Below are 22,847 nucleotides of genomic sequence, written 5' to 3'. Positions count from 1 at the left end.
CTTGGAGTATGGCTGCTTCAGATGATGATCAAAATCTTCACAAGTGAAATTCAATTAAATCAAAGAAAAGACCCTTTCCCCCAGCTGGCTGACAATGTATCAAAGAAGTATTGGGGGGGTTTTAATTCCTTTATTGCCCACAGTAGGAACTGTTATTAAAGGAACCCACATAGTATCTGAAAGCAATTCAATGACTATCCCATTTCATGGACCCTAGCCCTGAAAATGTACTTGTCACTGATTTAGGGAGAAATCACAAACAATACTTTATTATTCTGCCAAGCCATGATGAAAATCAAGGCCAAGTCCTCAGATGCCTCCAAAGACAGTAGCTATTTTTTGCACTTGAGTTTCAGAGTTGCACCATTAGCGCTAGAAGGGACCTCTATTCCAACTCCCTCATTTTACAAATGAGGAAACTGAGCCCCAACAAGTGAGGTAACTTGCCTGAGGCCATACAGGGAGTAGAAGCAGCAAAGAACGTTCACTGCTCAGCCTCAGGAGTCAGAATCATTGTTGGCCTGAGGTTCTTCCAGGATGGCAGTGTCAAACATCACCTGACCCAGCACCCCACTTCGGAAGTTTCGAATGAAGTCACAGGCTGCTGCAGAATAGTTAGGCTGAATTACATTAACATCACCTATGAGGTGAAAATATATTGTAAGTCAATTATATCCTGACTTCCACCAGAGCGCAAGACCCAAAGCCCAAAACAGCCATGTTTAATGATGTCAGTGTTGAGAATTTTTTTTGGGGGGGTGGTCTCTAAATAAGCAAGATTGAGTATATCTTATCATACAAACTATGAGATAAACCTGCCCTGGCTCTTGAGGAACTTGTTGGCATCTTTTATACACCATGCCCTTGCACATCTTCTTTTTCCCTTTCCCTCTCTTCCTTCGTCTTTTACTCTTACCCCCTCTTTCTATATCCTTTCCAATTCTTTCTTTTTCTTGCTTAAGAGTTACCAAAGGCATTCACAGCATTTCTTAGTTCTGCTGGTAGAACTTGGGACTAGAAAGTCCCTACACTCACAAAAACCTCTTTTTGTCTATCAACCCCTTCATGTGTTTAAGGAAGGGTGAGACCCACTCTGCATGGCACTTTCTCATCTCTGCCACGGAGGCCACTCCTATAAAAAAGTAGGAGGTTGGTTCCCTGCCCTTTCTTGGACAGGCATAAAGATGGCATCACTGAATCACTTAAATGTGCCCTCTGGGACCCAATCTTCACAGTCTGCATCCTCTGAGGACTCACCAGTCCCAGTGAGCACTTTCACTTTGTGGATCTTCTTGAGCTTCATAGCGATCCTTTTCAGCACACTTCCTATGTCATCACAAGCCTCTCCCAGGTCATAATGCTCCACATACCTGTAATACCCAGAACCCCAAACCCAAAGAGAAGTATTTAAGAACTCAAAAAAAACAGCTCCACAAAGCAGCAGCTGTTCAAAAAACATGCTTTAAAGGAATAAAACTCCTTCATGAAGATCAGTGTTCAGGAATCAACACTGCTCACCAGAATGACTTTATATAGCTATAATCATAGAACCTCAGGGCAGGAGGAGTCCCCAGGAGTCATCTAGTCCAACACACAGATGAACATGAATCTCATCCAGGAGACCTAACAAATAATCACTCAGCCCTTGAGGACTTTAAAGAAGGGGAATACATGGCCTCACAAAGCAGTACGTTTTTCACAAGTTGATGTCCCCAGCTGTCAAGAGAGAGGTAACAGCATGTTGGGTAGAAAACTTGCCCCCAGGTATGCAGACGTTTGCTGGTTGTGTCACCCTGAGCAGTCAGGAAGGACTCCTCCTTTCTCACTGCCCCAGGCATCCTGCTACATCTGAGTGTCACAGAGTATCTACTTCTCTGCTTTAGTAGAGTTAGCTAAATAGGTGTTCTTAGACCAATGAAATAACCCCAAACCTCCTTAGGAAGTTTTTCCTTAAAGCAAACCAAAATCTGCCCCTGCAGCTTACACAAACTGTTTGTTCCGCCCTCTGTGGACAATTTCTCCTCCACATGAAAGCCCTGACTGAGCCTCATGACTGAGGTCAGACAGGTATCATTCTCCTATTCCACTCCCCATCCCACCACTCCCAACAGTCTATTCTCAAGGATATGCTTTCCCAGATCTTGGCCATCATCTATGAATAGCCTCCCCAAAAAGTGGGTCTCAGAATTGAAATCAGTACTTCAGACGTATGTACTGTGACCAAAGCAAAGCACAGCAGGACTGCCCCCTCCTACTACTACATAAAAAGCCTCCTTTGCAGCAGCCAAAGATTACAGGAGCTTTTTTGGCTTCTGATTCACACTGAGCTTGTAGGCCACCAAGTACCCAAATAATTTTCAGATGAACAACTATCTGGCCATGCCTTGCCCATAGTGTACTTGCAAAGTTCATTTTTTTATTCCAAGCTCAAGATTCTACATTTATTCCTTCGGAATGTCACCTCAGATTTGGTCAGACTTCATGTCTTATCAAAAAGTTTTTAGGTCCTTACTCTGCCCTCCAATATATTTTCTACCACTCATAGCTTTGTATCTGGGAGAACTTTCCTAATAATTAGAGTTATACAAAAGTGAAATGGAATGACCCAGGAAGGAATGAATAAGGTTCCCCTCAAATGGAATTCTTTAAGCAGAGGTCAAATGACCACTTGTCAAGTATGTTGCAGCAAGGATTCTTCAGAGGGTATCAACCAGACTAGATGAACACCAAGATGACTTCCAATTTTGAAATTTTGTGACTCTGACTATATAAAGATGAGGATAACAAAACCCACAATTGACGGATAAAACCGAGAAAAGTTCAGAAAGTATGATAAGCTTAGACAAATTTAACGTGTGAGAGAGTCTGGATAAATGTCATTCTATTTACTCACCGGAACTGCTGTTGCTTATTAAGTGTGAAAAGAAGATAATCAGCAATGATATCTTCTCCTACCAAATGGTCCAATATAGTTCCTATGTGAAAAAAAAGGGAGAGGATGACTCCCAGAGTACAGAATTGCCCAATCAACCTATCAGAAGTACACAAAAATTTGTACAGAGAAGAAAGACACAGAGAAGCTGGCTAGCTGGCGAAGGAGGTGTTTCCAATGAGAAATCACCTTCCACTCACACCTGTAGGAGCAGCAAAGATAACAGAGGAAAAAAAGGAGAAAAGCGCAGCCAATATGGCCACATTCGATGTAGCATACACAAATGGGGAGAGATGCTAGAGAACAACATAAGCACAGCTCACCACAGGTGGCCAGCTTCAGCCCAGTCTCCACATCCTGGATCCGTGGAGCAAGCACGCCAGGAGTATCCAGCAGGAACATCAGAGGCTGCTCACACACCTGGCTGGGCACACACAGAATCCATCATCAAGAGAGATGATCAACCAAGAGAGCATTTACTAGGCACCTACTCTATGCCAAGCAGTGTGCTAGCATATGGAAAAAATAATCCCAGGAGGGGGGTCCTCTTTACTCTGCCAACAGTGAAAGCAACAGCCACGGCACTTAAGGCCAACAAGGGCTCACAAACTATCACTACTAAAATGACAGGCTGATCTTGAAGCTACAAATCTAACTAGTCTAACAGCTGCAAAGTCAGGGTCCTTTTCGTGCTGTGCCATTGACTGAGATAAGTAAAAAGCCTTCTATGATTCTCTTTCTAGTGATTCACTGGTCCTCTTCAAAAATGAAGGATAGGGAGAGCTATGTGGAGCAGTGGATAGAGCACAGGCCCCGGAGTCAGGAGGACCCAAGTTCAAATCCCACCTCTGACACTTGACACTTATTAGCTGTGACCCTGGGCAAGTCACTTAACCCCAACTGCCTCAATAAATAAACAGATGAATGAATAAAGGAGGAACAACAACACCACCTGCAAAATGGGAACATCATACAGGCAACCTTAGAAAATGTATGCAATTGGTCTCAGCTTTCTGGAGAAAGATACTGGGGAAATAGCACTAATACCGACTTCAGGAATCTATGATTTTACTGGTATGGGCCTTCCCTCCACTAGGTAGAATACTGGCCCCTATGGCTTGGATTACCTAGATTAGGCAGGCCTTCGCAACTTGCAGCCCTCAGGCCACTTGCAGCACACCAAAGGATTTCCTGCGGCGCTCAAAAAAGGTAGAGGCAAACATCCTTTGTGTGCAGGGGAAATCCTTTGGCGTGCTGCAAGTGGTCCTTGGGCCACAAGTTGTGCAGGCTGCGCCTAGATGAAGATTCAAGGAAGCTGAAAAATTCATCTGCCTACAGCTCGCCCAGTGACCAGCCTGTCTGAAATTAGCTAGGCTGGTCCTCAGCCGACAGATAAAGATGTTGTCACTGGGCTCGTACTCCAAACCCTGCCAGACTAGGAGGCTCACACTCTGCTGGTCTATCTCTCAAGAACCCAACAACCGAAGTCACAAAGAAGCATCAGAGTAAGGTTTGGTGGCACCTGACTGACAATAACAGAGCCATTCAAATTCTCTAATGGATCCGAGAGCTCCCTGACACAAGCTCTTCTCTCCCAGGACACAGGTCACAGCCCGTCTTTGCCCGAAAACTCTGGTTAACTCCTGTCCTGTAAGTTCATCCCACCCAGCCTGACGGAGACCACGTTCAATTTTGCTTCATATCACAAAAAGAGTAGGGGAGGAAATAAACAGTTGGTCCATCAGTTACCCCTCACTCTCACAAGTCCTTTCTTTTTTTCAAGAAAGCACAGATTTGGGAAGGAATTAACTGTTAAAACTAGACAGGAAGCAAGATGTCATTACTACAGAGCTGGCCTTACAGTCAGGAGGACCTGGGTTCAAGTCTCTCCCTTTCCCCCCGAACACATCCCAGAGGTGGGATCCTGTGGGCAAATCACTCACAATGCTCTTGATAACAAAGATTGTAAGTTACAGAGAAAATGCCAACGTTTCCTCTTCTGGGAGTTCCCCATACCAGAAAAATCACAGGCCTACTGCCTAACCAATCTCCATCTTACAACCACTAAGAACATCACACTGAATGCTTTGTTAAACAATACACCCTTTTATTTACCTTCGAACTCAGCCAAGCAGATGGGAGCAGGCCTTGAGTTCTCTGCCTAAAGTTATGAAGCACATCCTACACTTGATTGCACTGACTCTTCACAACCACCAGGTGTGAAAGGTAACACCAACATTACTCCCAAATTACAAACGAGGAATCTGAGACTCAGAAGGAAGTGAGCTGCTCATGCCAGGATGAAGGCACAGGCTCCCGTCCCACAGCTCTTTGCATTATAAATCCTGCTGGGTTACCATGGCATCTTCTGAATCCCTTTGCGTGCAACTCATACTGAATTCTGCTCCAGAAGCTATCACATTCAGGAAAAGTTCTAGCACATTATAATCTTTGTTTTACAACTGCAGGAATGGAGACAAAAGATTATTTAAGTGACTGACTCAATGACTGGACTAGGACTAGAATACATCTCCAGCCTGACAGATTTCCATGAGGTCCCAATGAATTCAGCATTGCATTGTAAAGCACTATGTTGAAAAAAGACCAACGAATGTGGTTTCTGCATTAGAGGGTCATAAAAGAATGGTCTTGAGTTCTACATGACAGGAACTCACTATTTACCTTCATCATTTTCATTATATTCTGAGAAAAATATAAAGATACTTCCAATTCATTTCTTTAAAAATCAAGGCAGCAAAAAACAGCTCCCCTCCTTCTACTTCTAGGGAGATCAAGAAAGGAATAATTTGGCTCTCCTGGGCCAACAGTCAAATATACACTACCTGAATTTTGGACATAACTGCTTTTGTGACCCCAGGCAGACCACCTACTCGAGAGGCTTTTCCTATCAGAGAAAGACAGAAAGTCAAATGCATAACAAACTTATCACGTAGTCTGGAAATTAAATTCAATGTCACAAACATTTATTAAGAGCCTGGTAAAGCTGAGCACAGTGCCAGACTGACTGTCTAAAATATAAACTATCCAATGAGCAGTGAAACCTCCCCCAGCCTTCACCCTCATTCACTGAATCAGGAATTCAAGGTAAAGGGGCTAGGGACTTGGGTCTCAGAAGTATCAAAGCAGATTCCTTGCCTCTGAAATTTGTACCAAAAGCATAAAAATTTTGATTCATTTGTTGAATGGCTACCACATAACTGGAACTGTACTGCTCTTCTAGAATGCTGAAAACTTCACTTAAGTTCTATAAACTGAATTTTCATTTCAAGTGTGTCAAAGACCTAAAATTTTTCATGTGCAACAGCCACATACCAATTAATGGCTGCCGTAACAAGCAAGTTAGGACCAAGACTGGGGTTAAAAATCAAGATGACCAGAAAGGACACCATATTTTTTTTCCTGTGGTTCATAAATGGACTCTGATAGAAACAAACCTTTCTTGGAGAACCATATGGGCTGCCAAGGAAACAACTCTAAGGGAAGTCCCTAGGATGTGAAAGTTCTGTAGAGTCCACAGTACTTTGGATTATCCAGTTCAGTTTGCTTTAAACATAAATCAATTAAAGGAATCATCAAAGCTTGCAAAAAAAAACAATTCCCATTTTACTAATGGAAGGAATATAGGAATGAAAATGTTTTGCTCAAGATTAAACATAAAGCTAAGAAAAACTTTCCAATAGAATGGAACGCAACCCTCCTAACTCCTTGGTCAATATTAAATCCATTACTACATTAGGCTTTCAGACAGAGCTTCTTAATGGGAAAAAAGCATTAGGACAAATCTGTATATGAGTTTTTAGTCTACAGTAATTTTTTTCTTAAATCAATTGGGAGAAAAACACAAAACAAATCTTCCCTTTTACTTTTTCCCTAGCAGTCTTCTCTGCTCCCCCAAGTCTGTTTCTCCAAAGGTAAGTCAAAAAAAAGCATAAAACTCTACCAAGAAGCCAGTACCTTTTCTGAGGTGCTGCCTCCTGAGTGAGTTGATGAGTGAGGACTTGCCCACATTGGGGCACACCAATCACCATGATGCAGTACTCCAGGTTCTGCAACAAAGAGCTGAGTAAGAAAGGGAAGCCCAGTACCCCTGCAAGACAGGCTCCAGGGTCACACTAGATTCCCTCATGCTGACAGAAATACCAGAGGAAAGCTAACCTCAGGATCCGTCAAAAATTTAAACAAGGTCATTAATGATACAATAAAAAAAAACTACTTCAGAGAGCTTTTCAACTCTGTTTTTACTAGAAGGAGTAAAGAGGAGGGTATTAAACTACCACAATACAGAAGAATACATTTATGCCTGGCAAATGTATTTTCTTTGTGGCCCATAGTTCTTGCTTTGTATTATAAATCTGACATATGATAGCTTCATTACAGAGCTCCTCAGCACTCTTACTTCCCCTTTTTTGCCCTTTCAGCTGACCTCTCCTCGATGATAGCGGTAGCCACCCTCGATCAGTTCAGTAACCACTGGAACAATCTACCAAAAAAAATCAATAAAAAACAATCAGTTATATGGGCTTGATCTTTGACCACAAAGATTAGTAATTTCCTGGCACCTAAGGCTGGAACAACAGTATTTTTCCCCCTCATCATTCCTTAAAGGAATAATCGATGATGACCTCTTGTATCCCATCTGTTTTCCTACATGGTTTTAATAGGAAACTTGCTTTCTTTTTTCATTTATAGAAGCAATAATTTTTAAGTACAGGTCCAGGAGACCTGAATCCCATTCTGATCTCCAACCTTTAGGAACAACTTAACTGCTCTGTGCTCTAATCCTACCCCTCATAAAATGGGGTACTACTTCTCTCTTATCCAGGTGATTTCATTTAGGCTTTATTTAGAGAAGTGAGATGTAACTGAAAATATCATTTAACACAGGAAGAAACAGTCAAAGTGTGAAACACTCTCTGTCAAAGTAAAATGGGCTATTTTCCAGAAAGGGTCTAGAAATCCTCACAGCCATAAGTCCTGAAGTTTTGCTCTTTCAATATTCACTACAGCATGCCTCAGAGATTGATTCTACGGAAGAGACTCAGGAGGCACTTGCCCAAGAGATTTATAACTGCTAATAAAGGCAATGGGAAAATCAATACTTAAAACTTGTTAAGATAAATAAGTCTTTTTAAAACTCAAAATACTTTACATTCCTATCTATCTTCACAAGAACATTAAATAGAAAGTTTCTGAACAGAAGAAAATAAAATACCTGTTTTATGTTTTCATCCTTTAAACAATTGGTAAAAATTACATTTTTCACTCCTTCTTTGTTCAGGTGCCCCACGATTTTCTAAAAAAGACAAAATAACTTCATATTAAATAATAAATACAAGTGCCAACAACAGTGTGATCTAATGGAAAAGACTAAAGAACTTGGCTTATATGTAGTGCAGGCTCTGTCACCACTTTCAGTATGACCATAGACAGGTCAATTCATCTCTTTGACTTTCTGCTTTCTTATTTGTAAAATGACATTGGTTTCTCCCAGTACAAAAATTGGTTGATTCCATTCAACTCTAGTTGGATAGAACTTCTCACACAATGCAAGCCCTCCCACACAGAAGTGATACAAGGACATTCTCGAGGTCTCTCTGAAGAACTTTGGGATCAACTGTGAAATATGAGAAACACTGGCATGACATGCCCACATCAAAGAAGGTGCTGTGCTCTATGAGCAAAGTAGAATTGCAGTAGCTCAAAAGAGACATGAGATGGGCAAATTTAGAGACATCCCTACTCCAAATGTTCACATGGACTATTTCTGCCTGATCTGTGGTAGAGCCTTCTGAGCTCATACTGCTCTGATCAGCCACAGTAAGATAGACTGTACCTTGACCTCGACACAGTGATATCATTTTGGTCCTCTTCAAGAATGAAGGAGAGAACCAAAACTGTCCTTAAACTTTGACCCACCTTAATTTGCAAAGTAATGGGCAGGTTACAATAGAAGTCCAAAACATTTCAAATGTCAGCATCAGCTAGTAAATTTTGACATGAGCCATATTCAGAAGCTAAGTTTAAGATGTTCAAAAAATGTGTTGCCAGATACTGCTGACCTCTATCATGAGTAACACTCAACTGGACAATGTAAGGAAGAGAGATCTTTTACTGTTTTAGTAATTAACCGCTTAATTCGGTTCCTATTGAGACTTCTACTACGTAAACATATATACATTTCAAAATTATTAGTCCTATTCTCTTATTTTAATATACAAAAACCATCTTGTCCTCCTGTCATTCTGGCCTGTGACCTGAACATTTCTGTTTCCCTGCTTTAGTATGGGACCCAGAAGCGTGGGGTGGGCAGATTTAAAACCACAGTCTTGGTCCCTACACTCCTTCCCAGGAGCAGGGCTCTGGCTGTGCTAAGCTAGTGAGAAGAACAAGGAAGCTCTATCATTCCTTTGAAGCCCCCCTCTGGGAAATGTGGACACATTCTCTTTTTTGTGCCTTGTAGGGATGACACTGCCGTCCTGCATCACAAGAGAGTCCCAGTGTTCTGGGATTCCATACTCCTCACTAGAAGAAAGACGCTTCTTGTGCCAGAGTCAGTTTAAGCACCAATAATACTCAAAAACTTCAAATAAAAATGCATTTGAAAAGAGGAAGAAAAAGTCTTCTTGGAAAAAAAACGATGATGGTGCCAGGAAAGAGATACTAAAACAGAGTTTTCTTCTCTACCCTACTTAGGGTAGAGGGGATGGTGACTCCCGGGGCACATTATTGTGTACATTTTCAGTCACTCACTCAATTGGGTGTTTTTGCTTGTTTTTCTTTGTATAGAGAGCTAACATTTCTACAGCAACAAAGCATTTTAAATATATTATGTCACATGATTCTCTACAACAACCCTATGAAGTAGGTGCTATTATTATCCTCATTTTACAGAGGAGAAAACTGAGGCTGAGAGATAAAGTGACTTGTCCAGGATCACCCAGCCAGGAAATGTCTGAGGCAGCAGGATTCACCCTCAGGTTTTCCTGACTCTGAGGCCAGTACTCTCTCCACTGCACACCAGCTGCCAGGGCAAGGAAAACCTCCCCCGAAACTGTGATGCAAAAACAAAGGGCATCAATAAAATATTTTTTAAAAAAGGTACTAATACGCAACTAAGGATGCAAATGTGAGTGCTCAGAAGTACTACGTACAATTGCTTGTTCTCAGGGGAACCGTAGCTGCCTGTGCTGCACAGCAGGGATACCTCTGATTCTTAGTTAAGACTACCAGACGCATGCACAGTTGGGGTGACGGTCACATGATGCAAAATGCCATCAATACCCAAAGGCTGGGTTTTGAATTTCCAAAATGAACAATAGCAGCATAGGTGTGCGCTTTAATGTTAGCCTAGAAACAGCTGTGGCTGAAAGTCACACGATTAGGGGTTACACAATGGACTGAGCAAACTGACACCTATGCTTGCTACTGAACGCATTTGTACCGTTAGTTAACTCCAAAATTCCAGGTGTGATTTCAAAAGAAATCTTACTCTTTGTTAAACAGAAAAGAAATTCACAGTGAAACATTTCAAAACAAAGAAACACTGCACAACTGTTCCAGGATAGCCAGGCTTCTAGGCCAGAGGGCAATGGGAAGAAGCGCCAGGCCCTGGCCAGCATGGGAAGAACATCTGCAGTGAAGAGGATCTGGGTTCATGTCCCGCCTCTGATGATCACTACATGAGTCACCTTTCATAAGTCACTTAACCTCCTGGGCCTCAGTCTCCTCATTTTAAAAATGGGGGTCCCTTCTAACTCCAGCAGTGATTATATGGTGCCAAGGAGGGGGATTCTGGTCCTGGCCAGCAGTCCTCTGCCACTGTTCATCCTTGGGAAAGTCACAAGCTCCCTAGGCCTTGTTTCTATTCCACCTGCAAAATGATGATGTTAATAGTTTCCTTTCAGCTTAAAAATTCTCCGATTCATTAAAGGATTCAACATGACTGAAGGTGAAAGAATACAGAATGGATTTTATTTGGAAGTCACAGCGATGAAGAGATCTAGTCATTTCATATCTCCAATAAAAATCCCTCCAGGTTCCCTACTGCTTAACATGAAAATTCACATTGCTTAATCTGCCATTCAAGGCCTTAGAGTATCTGATACCAACCAATCTTTCGAAGCTGTGGTCACATTATCCACTTCCAAATACTTTCTACTCAAGCCAAATTGGACTATTTTTTGACCAATATACAGGTATCATACTCCCTCATCTCCATACTTTCTCTGAGTACTGGAATCAAATAAATGATATCATAGCTTTTTTTTTTTTTTTGCTTTTTGGTGAGGCAATCGGGGTTAAATAACGCACCCAGAGTCACACAGCTAGTAAGTGTTAAGTGTGTCTGAGGCCAGATTTGAATAATATCACAGCTTTTGAAAAGGGCAGTTACCTTACTGTCCTATGGCTCTACTTACCATCCCTCTAGGGACTATCTTTTATATTTGTATCCTTAGCACTTAGCAAGAGGCCTAGCACGTAATAAGCACTTAATAAATGCTTTTCATTCATTCATTCATTCATGCTTTTGTTAAAGCTGTTTCCTATACCTGCAACATCTCTTCCCATCCTCAATTTGCTGAATTACGTACTATGAATCCAACTTAAATGATACCTTTCCCTTCGTACCTCATATATTTATAGATATTACTTTGTATTAAAGTTATTATTTGTGTGATATCCCCTACTAGACCATAATTTCCGAAAGAGCAGGTACTGTATCTTATCTCTACTTTACATTTCTCCTGGCACCTAGCACAGAATAGGTATTTAATAATAAATGTTTTCCAAACTATGAAATTCACAAAAAATCTGGGCTTTATGTAAACATCTCCTGTAATAGGAAACTGTCTCCCAGGCCAGCATACTCCATTTTCAGTCATCTCTACTGTAAGGAAGTTATAGTCTGTGGAACCTGCATCCTTACAACCTCTACCCACTGCTCCTAGTCTTCCTTTCTCCAGACACATGAACTGCAGCTAATTTCTGTTCCTCCTAACAGCTCTTCCCAAATCTCAAGCCTTACCATGCCCTTCCAAAGGCTTCTCTTCCCAGGATTAATCTCACTCCTCCTCCCCTTCCTTTCAACCCCCCAGATATTTTGATGTCCCTCATGTGACATGATTTTGCTTCCTCTCAAAATCCTGGCTCTCTTCAACTGGACATGTACCAGCTTCTTACTGACCATCACAGAATGAGCTACTCCTGTGATAACACAAATGCAATAGAACGAGTTCCCGGGAAGTTATATGCAAATCAGATCTTGGTAAATGGAATCCAAACTGAAATTCACCATGGCAGTTTATTTGAGGAAACAATAAAGATCATCTTGAAGGACCCTTTTGTTAAATCAAACATTCATTCTCCAAACTATTATTTGCATAAATCCATTCTACATTTGCTTAGAGCAATGTACCAGACAAGGGACAACTTTAAAGAACAGTAAGTGACAGTGCTGAAGACGACTATAAACAAGATACATACCTACCTGCTTCTCTTTAAGGTCTGCCAAGTCCATTTTGTTAAGTACAAGTAGGTGAGGCTTAATTCCAAGAGCTTCCTGGAACAAAGGATTGCGACCAGATAATGGAATGTTCCAAAATTAAGGGAAAAGTTCTTGAAAACACTTAGATATTTCCAGACACATAAATCCTTTCTAATTTGATTATACAATAAGTGGGCTCCTTCTTCTGAAATTCTCAGGAAGGCAAGATACAGGAAAGACAAAACCCCACAGTTTGATTCCAGTACTCAAACTAGCACATTCCTACCAACCTGCAACAGAACCAATGTTCTTTCAATACTGTTTTTAGTGGACTGCCATACCACATTGTTACCTAATATTTTCATCCTTAGTTTAACGTTAAAGATCATTTATAAAGGATTCTTCCTCTCCTAGAAAGGCCTTTCTGAATGAGCATAAATAAATGTTAGCTGCTCAAAAAGAAACCCTCAATACTTTAATTAGCATATGGAATTACTATCTTTGCTTTCTAGTCACAATCAAAATGACAAACAACTGTAAGTAAGGTGTCCAAAACAATCTGTCAACCCACAAAGGGACAAATTCCATTTGGGCTCTTCCGGCTGAGAACTTTCATTTTAATTTCGTTTCCTTACTAATCTCCCTGTTCTGTGGGTGGTGCCAATCAAGCTCTTACAAATGTCAAAATTAGTCACCTCCACCCAGAACACACTGGACTCCTGTTAAGGGAAATGCATGATGGATGACACTGTCTTTACTGCCTTCTTCTTAACAGAACTCACTAGGGACAGTTCTGACCAAAGATGGCTCTAGGAAGCTCACTAGACTAAGAATGCTGAGATCAGAAGAAACTTTGGGAGAGAGGAGAAAGGGTCAACTGTAAACACTGGGAGACAAATCCAAATGTTTTTCCTGCCCTACTATGAGCCAATTCCTTTGGAGAGACAATCAGTACTACAGAAGGATATCCGAGCATCGTGCACTTCAATGATACAATCTACCAGCTTCAGGCTTCTCTGCATCTTTTTGAGACCTGTAAAACAGAGAAGGTGCTAAGACACGGTAGAAATAGTTCTGCACCTGGAATCAGGAGATCTGGGTTCAATCCTGCTTCATTCAGAAGCTTACAACTGTGTAACTACAAACACCAACAACACCTTAGTTTCTTTATCTGCTAAATGAAGACAATCCTTACAGTACTTACATAGTACAGTACAGTACCTATGGTAGTCTGTAGTACCTCATAGGACAGTACTCTGCAAATCCTAAAATTTATAAAAATGTGAGTTAGTAATTACTGAGTGCTTTAGGGGTAGCTAGAGAAGACAAGGTAAGAATTTGTATTTAACATGAACTCTAACAATATAGCAATGCCAAATATATTATTATTCACCCCGACAGAATACAAATATACATGAATTTCCATACATTTATTTATCAATTCCCTTTCTGTTTTAGTAGATTTCCACTCAATCTAAAAAAAGACTTCCTAACAATTAAAACTACGTAAAAGTGTAATGGCCTGCCTTCAAAAGTAAGGAAGTCTTCAAGTAAAAGCCAGATAGTCGCTTATCCAGAAAAACTGCCAAGAAAATAATTCAGTACCTAATAGAAGCATTCAAGCTTTCTGTTGGGGGTTGGACCAGAAATACTTCTAAAATCATTAAAAGATTTAATGACTCCACTGGTTTGGGCTATTAAGAAAAACAAAAATTCATTGGAAGGTCAGGGGCAATGTTAAAAACACTGGCCAGGAAATAAGGTGATATCAATAAAATTTTCAATAACATTTCTTAAAAAACAAAATGATTATAACACACTTTTATTACTAAAGAGGCTGAAATTCATGTAACATTCCCATTAATCTCCCAAATTTCATTAAGAAATCATGCTTGACATCCTATCCACCTGAAAAAGAGATGATGGATTTAGGGTATAGAATTAGATTTACATCATTTTTTTTTATATGGCCAATGAAAGAATGTTTTGTTTGACTATGCATATTTGTTACAGGAGTTTTGCTTTACTTTCTTTTCTTCAATTCCCAATGAGGAGGTAAGAGAATGAGAAAATATTTTTAACTGGAAAAAAACACTAAACCTTAAAAAAAGAAGTCATGCTTGAAGCATGATTAGAATTTACACACGACTTTCCTTACAACAGTCTCAAAAAGTAAGTGATTCAATTCAACATTTATTAAACCTACTATATGAGTGTAAAAGAATACTATGCTTACCTGGCACTATGGAGACAATGTCTGACAAAGGAGAAATAGGACAGTTCTTACCCTCAAAGAGCTCAAAAGCATGGAGAAAGACATGTCTGAAAATATTTACATAGCAGAATATTCAAAAAACGAACTCATTATTTTCCTGTCCTCTCCTTTTTACCTTTGTTCATACCATTTTGCATGCCTAGATTCATTCTCCCCTTTCCATTCCACCATCTCTATCTACTTGTTTTTCCCTTTCTTCAAAAGCCCAATTCAGGTGCAGACTCTTTCATGAAGCTTTCGCAGGTCGCTGAAGAGGGAAAGCGATCTCTCCTTCCCCAGACTTTTCACAGCACTTTATCTGGCTCTCTCCTTTGTCATTCTGCCTCGTATCAGTTATTTGTGGAGATGTCTTCTTCTTAGGTCTTAATCTGAGTGCCGAGTCCCTCATACCTACCTGTCTTATAGACAGTCACTTAATAAACGTTTGCTGAATCGAATGTGATAAGTGCAAAGGAGAGGTCCAAAATGCTGAGGAATCTAAAGGGGCAAGCTCATTTCCAGCTAAGAAGAGGGAAGGAAGCTTCGGGAAGGAGGTGGTGCCTCAGTTAAGTCACTAACAGACTTAAGGCTAGACGGGACCTCAAGGATCACCCAACAACCCCTTCATTTTGCAGGCCTCGAAACTGAGGCCCAGAGAGGTTAAGTGACTTGCCCAAAATCACAAGGGAGGGATTTCACCCCCGGCAGTAGAGGTCAACCACAAGCATTTACTGGAAGGAAGCCTGCTCCACAGGTCAACACCTAGCCTTTATGAAGCACCTACTACGCGCCGGGCACTGTGCTGAGCGCTAAGCAGAAGGCAGTCCCAGCCCTCAAGGCGCTCACAGTCTAAAGGGGGACACGGCGTACAAGCTAGAGCCAAGATCAATTGGGAGGAGACTCAGAGGAAAGGCGGCAGCATTACGGGGATCATGGGGGGCGGGGGTCGTTTTGGTTCTTTGCGTCCCAGGGCCTAGCAAAGCGTCTCGCGTACACAGTAGGCGTTTAATAAATACGAGTGGCACTGAACGTACAGGCCGGCCGGGCGTTCCTTGCGCGCATGCCCAGATGGAGGGAGCCGCTCCCCCGCAGGGGTCAGAGGCCAGAGCGCCTTCGGGAGCGGAGGACTGCGGGGCGACCTCTCGCGGGGCCTCCTCCCCGACTCTCACCTTTGGCCATGTGTCCCGGGAACCAGCGCGCCACGTCCTGGCCCGCGAAGGAGAAGCCGCGCCGCCAGGCGGCCCCGGCCGCGCTCCATAGCGCGCCCGCCGGTACCCTCATGCTCTGGTCTCCTGGGCACCAGTGCCGGCCCGGCCCGGCCACTTCCGGTCGCGGCGCAGCGCGCACTCGTCCCCGTTCTCGGCGCACCTCGGTCGCTTTTCGTTCCGCGTGCTGCAGGGGCCGCTCTGGCAACTGCGCATGCGCAAGGGACTGCGCGAGGCTTTGACCTGATGCGCTTGAGGTTCCATCAACTTTCCTTCCCTCCCCTTTCCTGGGCCTACCTTGCAGCTGCTCTGTCTACGTCCAGAGGGAGGGCCGGAGAATGTGGACCCTGCAAGAAACTTTTAATGGTTGTCCACCATATCCCCCTTATTTTACAGAAACGAGTTCAAATCCAGCTTCACACACTTTCTAGCGGGTACCCTAAACAAGTCACTTAACTTCTGCCTCAGTTTCCTCATTTGTAAAATGGGGATGATAATAGCACCTACCTCACAGGGTTGTGAGGATCAAATGAAGTAATATTTGTAAAGAGCTTTGCAAAGCTTAAAGTGTTATTTAACTATTTCCCTCCATTTTTTACCTTTTGCAGGTTAATAAATGTGCCTTCTCTCTTCCTCCAAGTCATTTGAGACTTCCTGGAGGGTTGACACTGGGTACAGTTATTCAAACAGCTGGGAGTTCACTTAGTGTAATATTATTACCTCTGTACAGCTCTTAGCTCTGGAGTCCTTCCCGTACCCCACCTTTTCAATCCCACACCCTTTTCAGCTCTGGACAGCAACACCCATAGACACTTAAGTGGACAAATATTTTATTAGTGCCAGAAAAGCAGATATGGGGAAATATTGCCTAAAATTGGCTAAGCAGCTGTTTAGAGCTGAGTGATTTGGCAACTGTTCTATCCCACTAGGGATATAAGCAGATATTGCGTATTCAACTTAAGTTCACGTGTACTGCTCTTTCCAAACTCTTTGTTGCTAGGCAGTCATTTTCAGTTGTGTCCAACTGATTGTGACCCCATTTGGGGCTTTCTTGGCAATTAAAATACTGGAGTATCTTTTTCTCCAACTCATTTTATAGATGAGGAAACTGAGGCAAACAAGGTTCAGTGACTTGCCCAGGGTCAGACAGCTAGTAAGTGTTGAGGCCAGAACTCAGTCCCACTGAAAATTATTTCTCCAGGTATGTCCTTGTGAATAGTATTTAATGTGACGTCTCTAACATCTCTCTATAATTTACCTTTCATATATCTTTTTTAAAAAAATTTTTAACATTTTTATTTAAAATTTTGAGTTCCAAATTCTATCCCTCCCTCCTTTTCTCCCCTCCACCGTTGCTGAGAAAATAAGCAATCAGATATAGGTTATACATATGTAATTATGTAAAACATTTCCATATAAGTCATTTTGTACAAAAAGACTCAAAAGAAAAAAATGAAAGAAAGTGAAAAATAGCGTGCTTCAATCTGTATTCAATCAATATCAGTTCTTTCTCTGGAGGTGGATAGTATGCTTCATCATTAGTCCTTTGGGATTGTCTTGGATCACTGCATGGCTGAGAAGAGCTAAGTCTATCATAGTTGATTGTCATACAGTATTGCTGTTACTGTGTACAATGTTCTCCTAGTTCTATTCATTTTGCTATGCATTAGTTCATGTAAGTTTTTCCAGGTTTTTCTGAAATCATCCTGCTTGTCATTTTTAATAGCATAGTAACATTCCAATACAATCACATACCACAGCTTGTTCAGCCATTCCACAATTGATGGACGTCTCAATTTCCAATATTTTGCCACCATGAAAAAAGCTGCTATAAATATTTTTGCACATGTCGGTCCTTTTCCCTTCTTTTATGATTTCTTTGGGTTATAGTAGTAGTATTGCTGGATCAAAGGGTATGCACAGTTTGGTTACCCTTTGGGCATAGTTCCAAATTGCTCTCCAGAGTAGTTGGGTCACAGGCAGCTAGGTGGTGCAGTGGATAGACCACTGGCCCTGGATTCAGGAGGACCTGAGTTCAAATCTGGTCTCAGACTAAACACTTGACACTTACTGGCCAGGCAAGTCACTTAACCCCAACTGCCTAAAAAACAAACCAAAAAAAATAATAATGCAAACAGAATAGTTGGGTCAGTTCACAACTCTACCAATAGTGCATTAGTGTCCTGGTTTTCTCACAATCCCTCCAACATCCAGCATTTTCCTTTTTAGTCATATTAGCCACTCTCATAGGTGTGAGGTGGTGCCTCAGAGTTGTTTTGATATACATTTCTCTAACCAATAGTGATTCAGAGCATTTTTTTGGTATGACTATAGATAGTTTTAATTTCTTTGTCTGAAAACTACCTATTCATATCCTTTGACTGGCCCCCCTTCCAAATTCTTAAGGTGGCTGAAATCACTGCGGATAAAATTGATGCACTTAAAAACTGAACTGTGTAGTTTTTTACCTTTTCTAGTTACTGATTCATACCAAGGAAGGAAGAATTTCCTGAGTGACATTTTCACTTGGTTAATCGGGTTGTAGCTGGCAATTACAATAATATTTAGCTTTTAGGAGGGGACAACAATACTTACACATTTTTTCAGGATCTCCACATTTCAGACACCAATAGAGTGTCAGCTAATTGAGGACAGGACACTGATTTTTTTTTTCTTTTGGCTTTCAAGTCTAGTATATTAATTGCAGATAGGTTACAGTGCCTGGCCATAGTAAACTCTTAAGTAATTGCTAATTGACTGACAGATATCTGGGTAGAGAAGTCAAGCAGGAAACTAGAGATTCTATACTGAATTTAGGAGAGGAATTAACACTAGACACTATGAAGTTAAGAGAAATACAGAATTTTGAAGAGGGGGCAGGTTTAGGGTGGTACATTTGGAATTTTTTTTTATTGGAGGGATGATTTTATCAATATAAGTAATTCCTGGTAAGGAAATGCCTTCCTACCAAAGCAAACATATATCTGCTATTTCATTTATGGTCTTATTGAATTACCTATAACCTTGATAAGATAAGTGATTTTCCCAGAGTCACAGAGGCAGTGTGTGTGTGTGTGTGTGTGTGTGTCAAAGGATGGAAGCTAATAAATTTCATTTTGGACATGATTAGTTCAAAATGTCAATGGCACTTCCAGATGAAAAAGCCCAGAAGGAAGCTGGAAATGCAGTACTGTAGTTTAGGAGAGAGACTAATCCTGAATCTATAGATTGGAATGTCATCTTCAATAGTAATTTTATCCTTCCAAAGGGAGAAGAGAAGAGGAGAACTGATCTGCTGCCCCTGATTCTGGCAAACAAGTAGGAGCTGTTGCACAAATCAAAATGATGAGGACCGTGATGTTGATATACACCCTAGATTTTAGGAAAGCAGGTTTCAGAGTTTCTAGGTAAAGGATAAAAAAAGATCATGCAGCTTAAAATTCTAGAGGTAAAGTCAACTCAGGAGTGATGGGAAGCTGTGAAGAATGAAATCCTGCTGGCGCATGCCTGTAATCCCTGATGCTGGAGAGGCTGAGGGCTGATCGATCAGCTGAGCTCTGAGTTTTTGGGCTGTAGTAGGGCTAATGCTCTTTTTATGTACCTGCCCCAAGAGAATGATGGCTTTCTATTCATGGTACACTACCTAGCACATTAAACATTTGTCTGGTTTGCCATTGTCAGGATCTTCGTGCCCAGATCACCCCTTGATGATGATGACGATGAGGATGAGACACCCTGTTTTCCAGAGCTAAGCCCCAGCAAGTAGGCTGTGCCCTGAGCTTGGCATGACAACAATTCTTGGCACTCACCCCTCTGGATGAACTCAGCTGCAGCAAAATCCCAGAACTGTTTTGCAGCGGCACCAGTTGGCCCCTGAGCTTGGACAGACACCTGTAGCACCCACGTTCCGGTCATGAAGCCCTGCTGTGAATCAAACTTGCCTCATTGTTACTGTTACCCCTCATTGTCAGGGCTCACTCTGTAGCCATTGATGTGTGTATTAAGATTTTTCCTCACCAAAGTAGGTCCTCCTCCCCAGCACATGTGTCTAGTTTCCCTCCTCCAGGGAATATAAGAAAGCTTTTTTACATACGAATACGGTTAGCACTTTTGTTTGTATTTTATTTCTTCTAGTTAACTGTGGTTGTGATGACCTGTGTGAGCTCTTTGGCATTTTCGGAGTTAACAGCAGTTGCATAGCTGACCTCTGTGACTCTTTAGTCATTTGTTTTCAGATTTGACACCATATTGAAGAAATGGTCCCATTACTGGTTCATTATCATTATGTATCTGATATGCTTCAGCCAAACTCTGTGGGTCCAAGTAGACTGGCATTAGTGTTTGCATTTAGGAATTATGAATTTGTTTCTTCATATAAAAATACCATGATACAAATGATTTTATAAACCTCAAATAAACATCCTTGTATTTATGGTAGCCTTATTTTTTTTTTGAAGGATAAAATTACTATTGAAGATGACATCCCAATCTATAGATTCAGGATTACTCTCTCTCCTAAACCACAGTACTGCATTTCCAGCTTCCTTCTGGGATTTTTCATCTGGAAGTTTTGGATTTTTTTGGTGAGGCAATTGGGGTTAAGTGACTTGGCCAGGGTCACATAGCTAGTAACTGTCAAGTGTCTGAGGCCGGATTTGAACTCAGGTCCTCCTGACTCCAAGGCCAGAGCTCTATCCACTGAGCCACCTAGCTGCCCTACTCAAGGGCTTTCTTAAGAACTTTGAAATTGATCAGGTGACATAGGAGACACTATCGAAGGACCACTCAGCATGGCATGCCCCCATCAGAGAAGATGCAGTGGTCTATGAGCAAAGCAGAATTGAAATAGCTTGAGAGAAATGCAAGATGCACAAATTTAGAGAATCCATCCCAAATGTTCACATGGGCTATTTGTGCCTGATCTGTGGTAGAACATTCCGAGCTCGTATTGGTCTGATCAGTCACAGTTGGACACACTGTAACTTGATTCTAGAATAGCAATGTCACTTTGGTCCTCTTTGAGAATGAAGGACAACAACCATTATTTCTATTTTACAGGTGGGGAAACAGGTAAACAGAGGTTAAGTGACTTGCCCAGGGCCACACAGCTACTGTGTCTGAGGCTGGATTTGAACTCAGGTCTTCCTAACTCTAGGCCCAGAACTCTATCCACTGTACCACCTAGCTGCCCCATCTGATGATTAGATCAAACTCAAACATTTTTTTTCCCTTACCTTAATCTTGCAATAAATTCCTGAATCATTCCCTACTTATAAACAGAGAAACAAAAGCTAAACTGTTGGATTCAGGTCAGGTAAGTCGAGTGGGTTCCAGTTAAATGTAAAGAGCAAAACATTTTGGAACTAGGGGAAAGAGAACATTGTTATGAAGATTAAATGAAGTTATGTACACAAATTATCTTGCTGAACTGAAATACCTCATCAATGTCACCACGCATTTAGGGTTGTTATCATTCCCCACCCTCAGTATCCCACCTACTAGTCCCAATGACCTCAACATAGAATTCGTCCTATTGAAGGCTGCTCCTGGGTTGGCCATCATTATAGCCTGTTTTAATGATGTCTTTGGAAGTTACGTTTTATGGTCCTGAGCAACTAAATCACTTCTCTCTGAAATTAAATCCCCCTTTTCAAATAAGGATAATGATGGCCATCTTTGTTTGGGGACATTAGGAAGAATGGCTAATTCAAATGAAAGTCAAACCATTTTCACAGAATAAAATACTACAGAAATTGTAAATAACGCAACTCTATTGGATGGATCTGATCCATTGATGTCAAAAGCCCTCCATTAGTGTGGATTCCAAAGACCCTGCCAAGCCTTCCCATCTGGAGCAGTTCTTATCTATTTGCTTCCACAAATCCTTGATAAAGGGACTATGCAACCTGCTCAAAGCCTTCCCCTTGGTTTTTTAATATTATGTGGATGCCAATGAAACACTCTTGGCCATCCGTCTTTTATTTTGAATGTGATTCTCCAGGAGTGTGGGTCACTGTCCAGAGCCCTTATATTTTTAATAGCTACAGTTAAGTGATTGCCTGTCACTGCAGACTCAGAGGCCAAATGGGATGAAGTGGTGTTTCATCTTGTGCCAGTCTTATGGGTTGGCACTGCCAAAGAATTCATCTCCTTCTGGCCAACCTGCTGGTGATGAACCCAACTGTATTTAGCATCATAAGCGTTTTGTGAAGCAAGGAAATGTTGTGTAGGAGGCTGTAATTCTGTTTAAGGACTAAATGTCCCGGAGCCACCAGTTCCAGGACATGATAGATCTGTGATCTTAGGCAAGTAATTTAATTTTTCTAGCCTGTTTCCTCAATCATAAAGTAAGAATAATTATATCCACAAACTGAAGCATCTAGATGGTGCAGTGGATAGAATGTTGACCCCTTGGAGCCAGGAAGACCCAAGTTCAAATCCAGCATCAGACACAGTAGCTGTGTGTGACCCTGGGCAAGTCACTTAACCTTGATTGCCTCACCAAAAAACAACAAAAATAGAAGCCCTTGAGAGTGTCCTTGTATTGCTTCTTCTGACCACCATGTGAGCACTTGCCTTGTGTGAGTTCTCCATAAAATCGTCTTTTTAGCAAGTGTACATTTGGCATTCCAACATGGCCAGCCCATCCCATAGCACCCACCTCAAAGAATCAAAGAATTGTTGAGAGGATCAAATGAAATTCATTGTAAAGTGCTTAATACAGCATGTAGTAAGCACCGTACAGTTATTAGCTATTATTCTTACTGTTTTAGTGTATGCTACTCACCTGGCAGTATTGTTTTTAGAAAAGAACTTTATAAATGTTAAAGTGTTAATAAGTCACATGTATGTACAATGATAATAATTTTTATTATTTTTACCTAGGCTCCAATGAGGGACAAGCTGGCCTAGGTTGGAAACTTGAATAGGTATAAGCTCCCTAGTGGATCA

General features: G+C 41.4%; 1 protein-coding gene across 1 annotated transcript; it reads right to left on the bottom strand.

The window, feature by feature from the left end:
* Positions 1 to 241: 241 nt before the first annotated feature.
* MTG1 (mitochondrial ribosome associated GTPase 1) lies at positions 242 to 16,061 on the bottom strand. Its single transcript, XM_020994593.2, is given in 12 exon segments — positions 242 to 640; positions 1,258 to 1,370; positions 2,894 to 2,975; positions 3,256 to 3,352; positions 5,776 to 5,837; positions 6,908 to 6,965; positions 6,967 to 6,999; positions 7,377 to 7,433; positions 8,166 to 8,246; positions 12,441 to 12,545; positions 13,406 to 13,470; positions 15,861 to 16,061. Coding segments are annotated over 12 exon segments (1,008 nt in total). The 5' UTR covers positions 15,973 to 16,061; the 3' UTR covers positions 242 to 497.
* Positions 16,062 to 22,847: the final 6,786 nt, after the last annotated feature.

The sequence above is a fragment of the Phascolarctos cinereus genome, unplaced genomic scaffold (genome assembly GCF_003287225.1).
Source record: "Phascolarctos cinereus isolate Bilbo 61053 unplaced genomic scaffold, phaCin_HiC Scaffold_3;HRSCAF=262, whole genome shotgun sequence".
In the NCBI taxonomy this organism is placed as follows: Eukaryota; Metazoa; Chordata; class Mammalia; order Diprotodontia; family Phascolarctidae; genus Phascolarctos; species Phascolarctos cinereus.
This window is presented reverse-complemented; position numbering and strand designations above follow the sequence as displayed.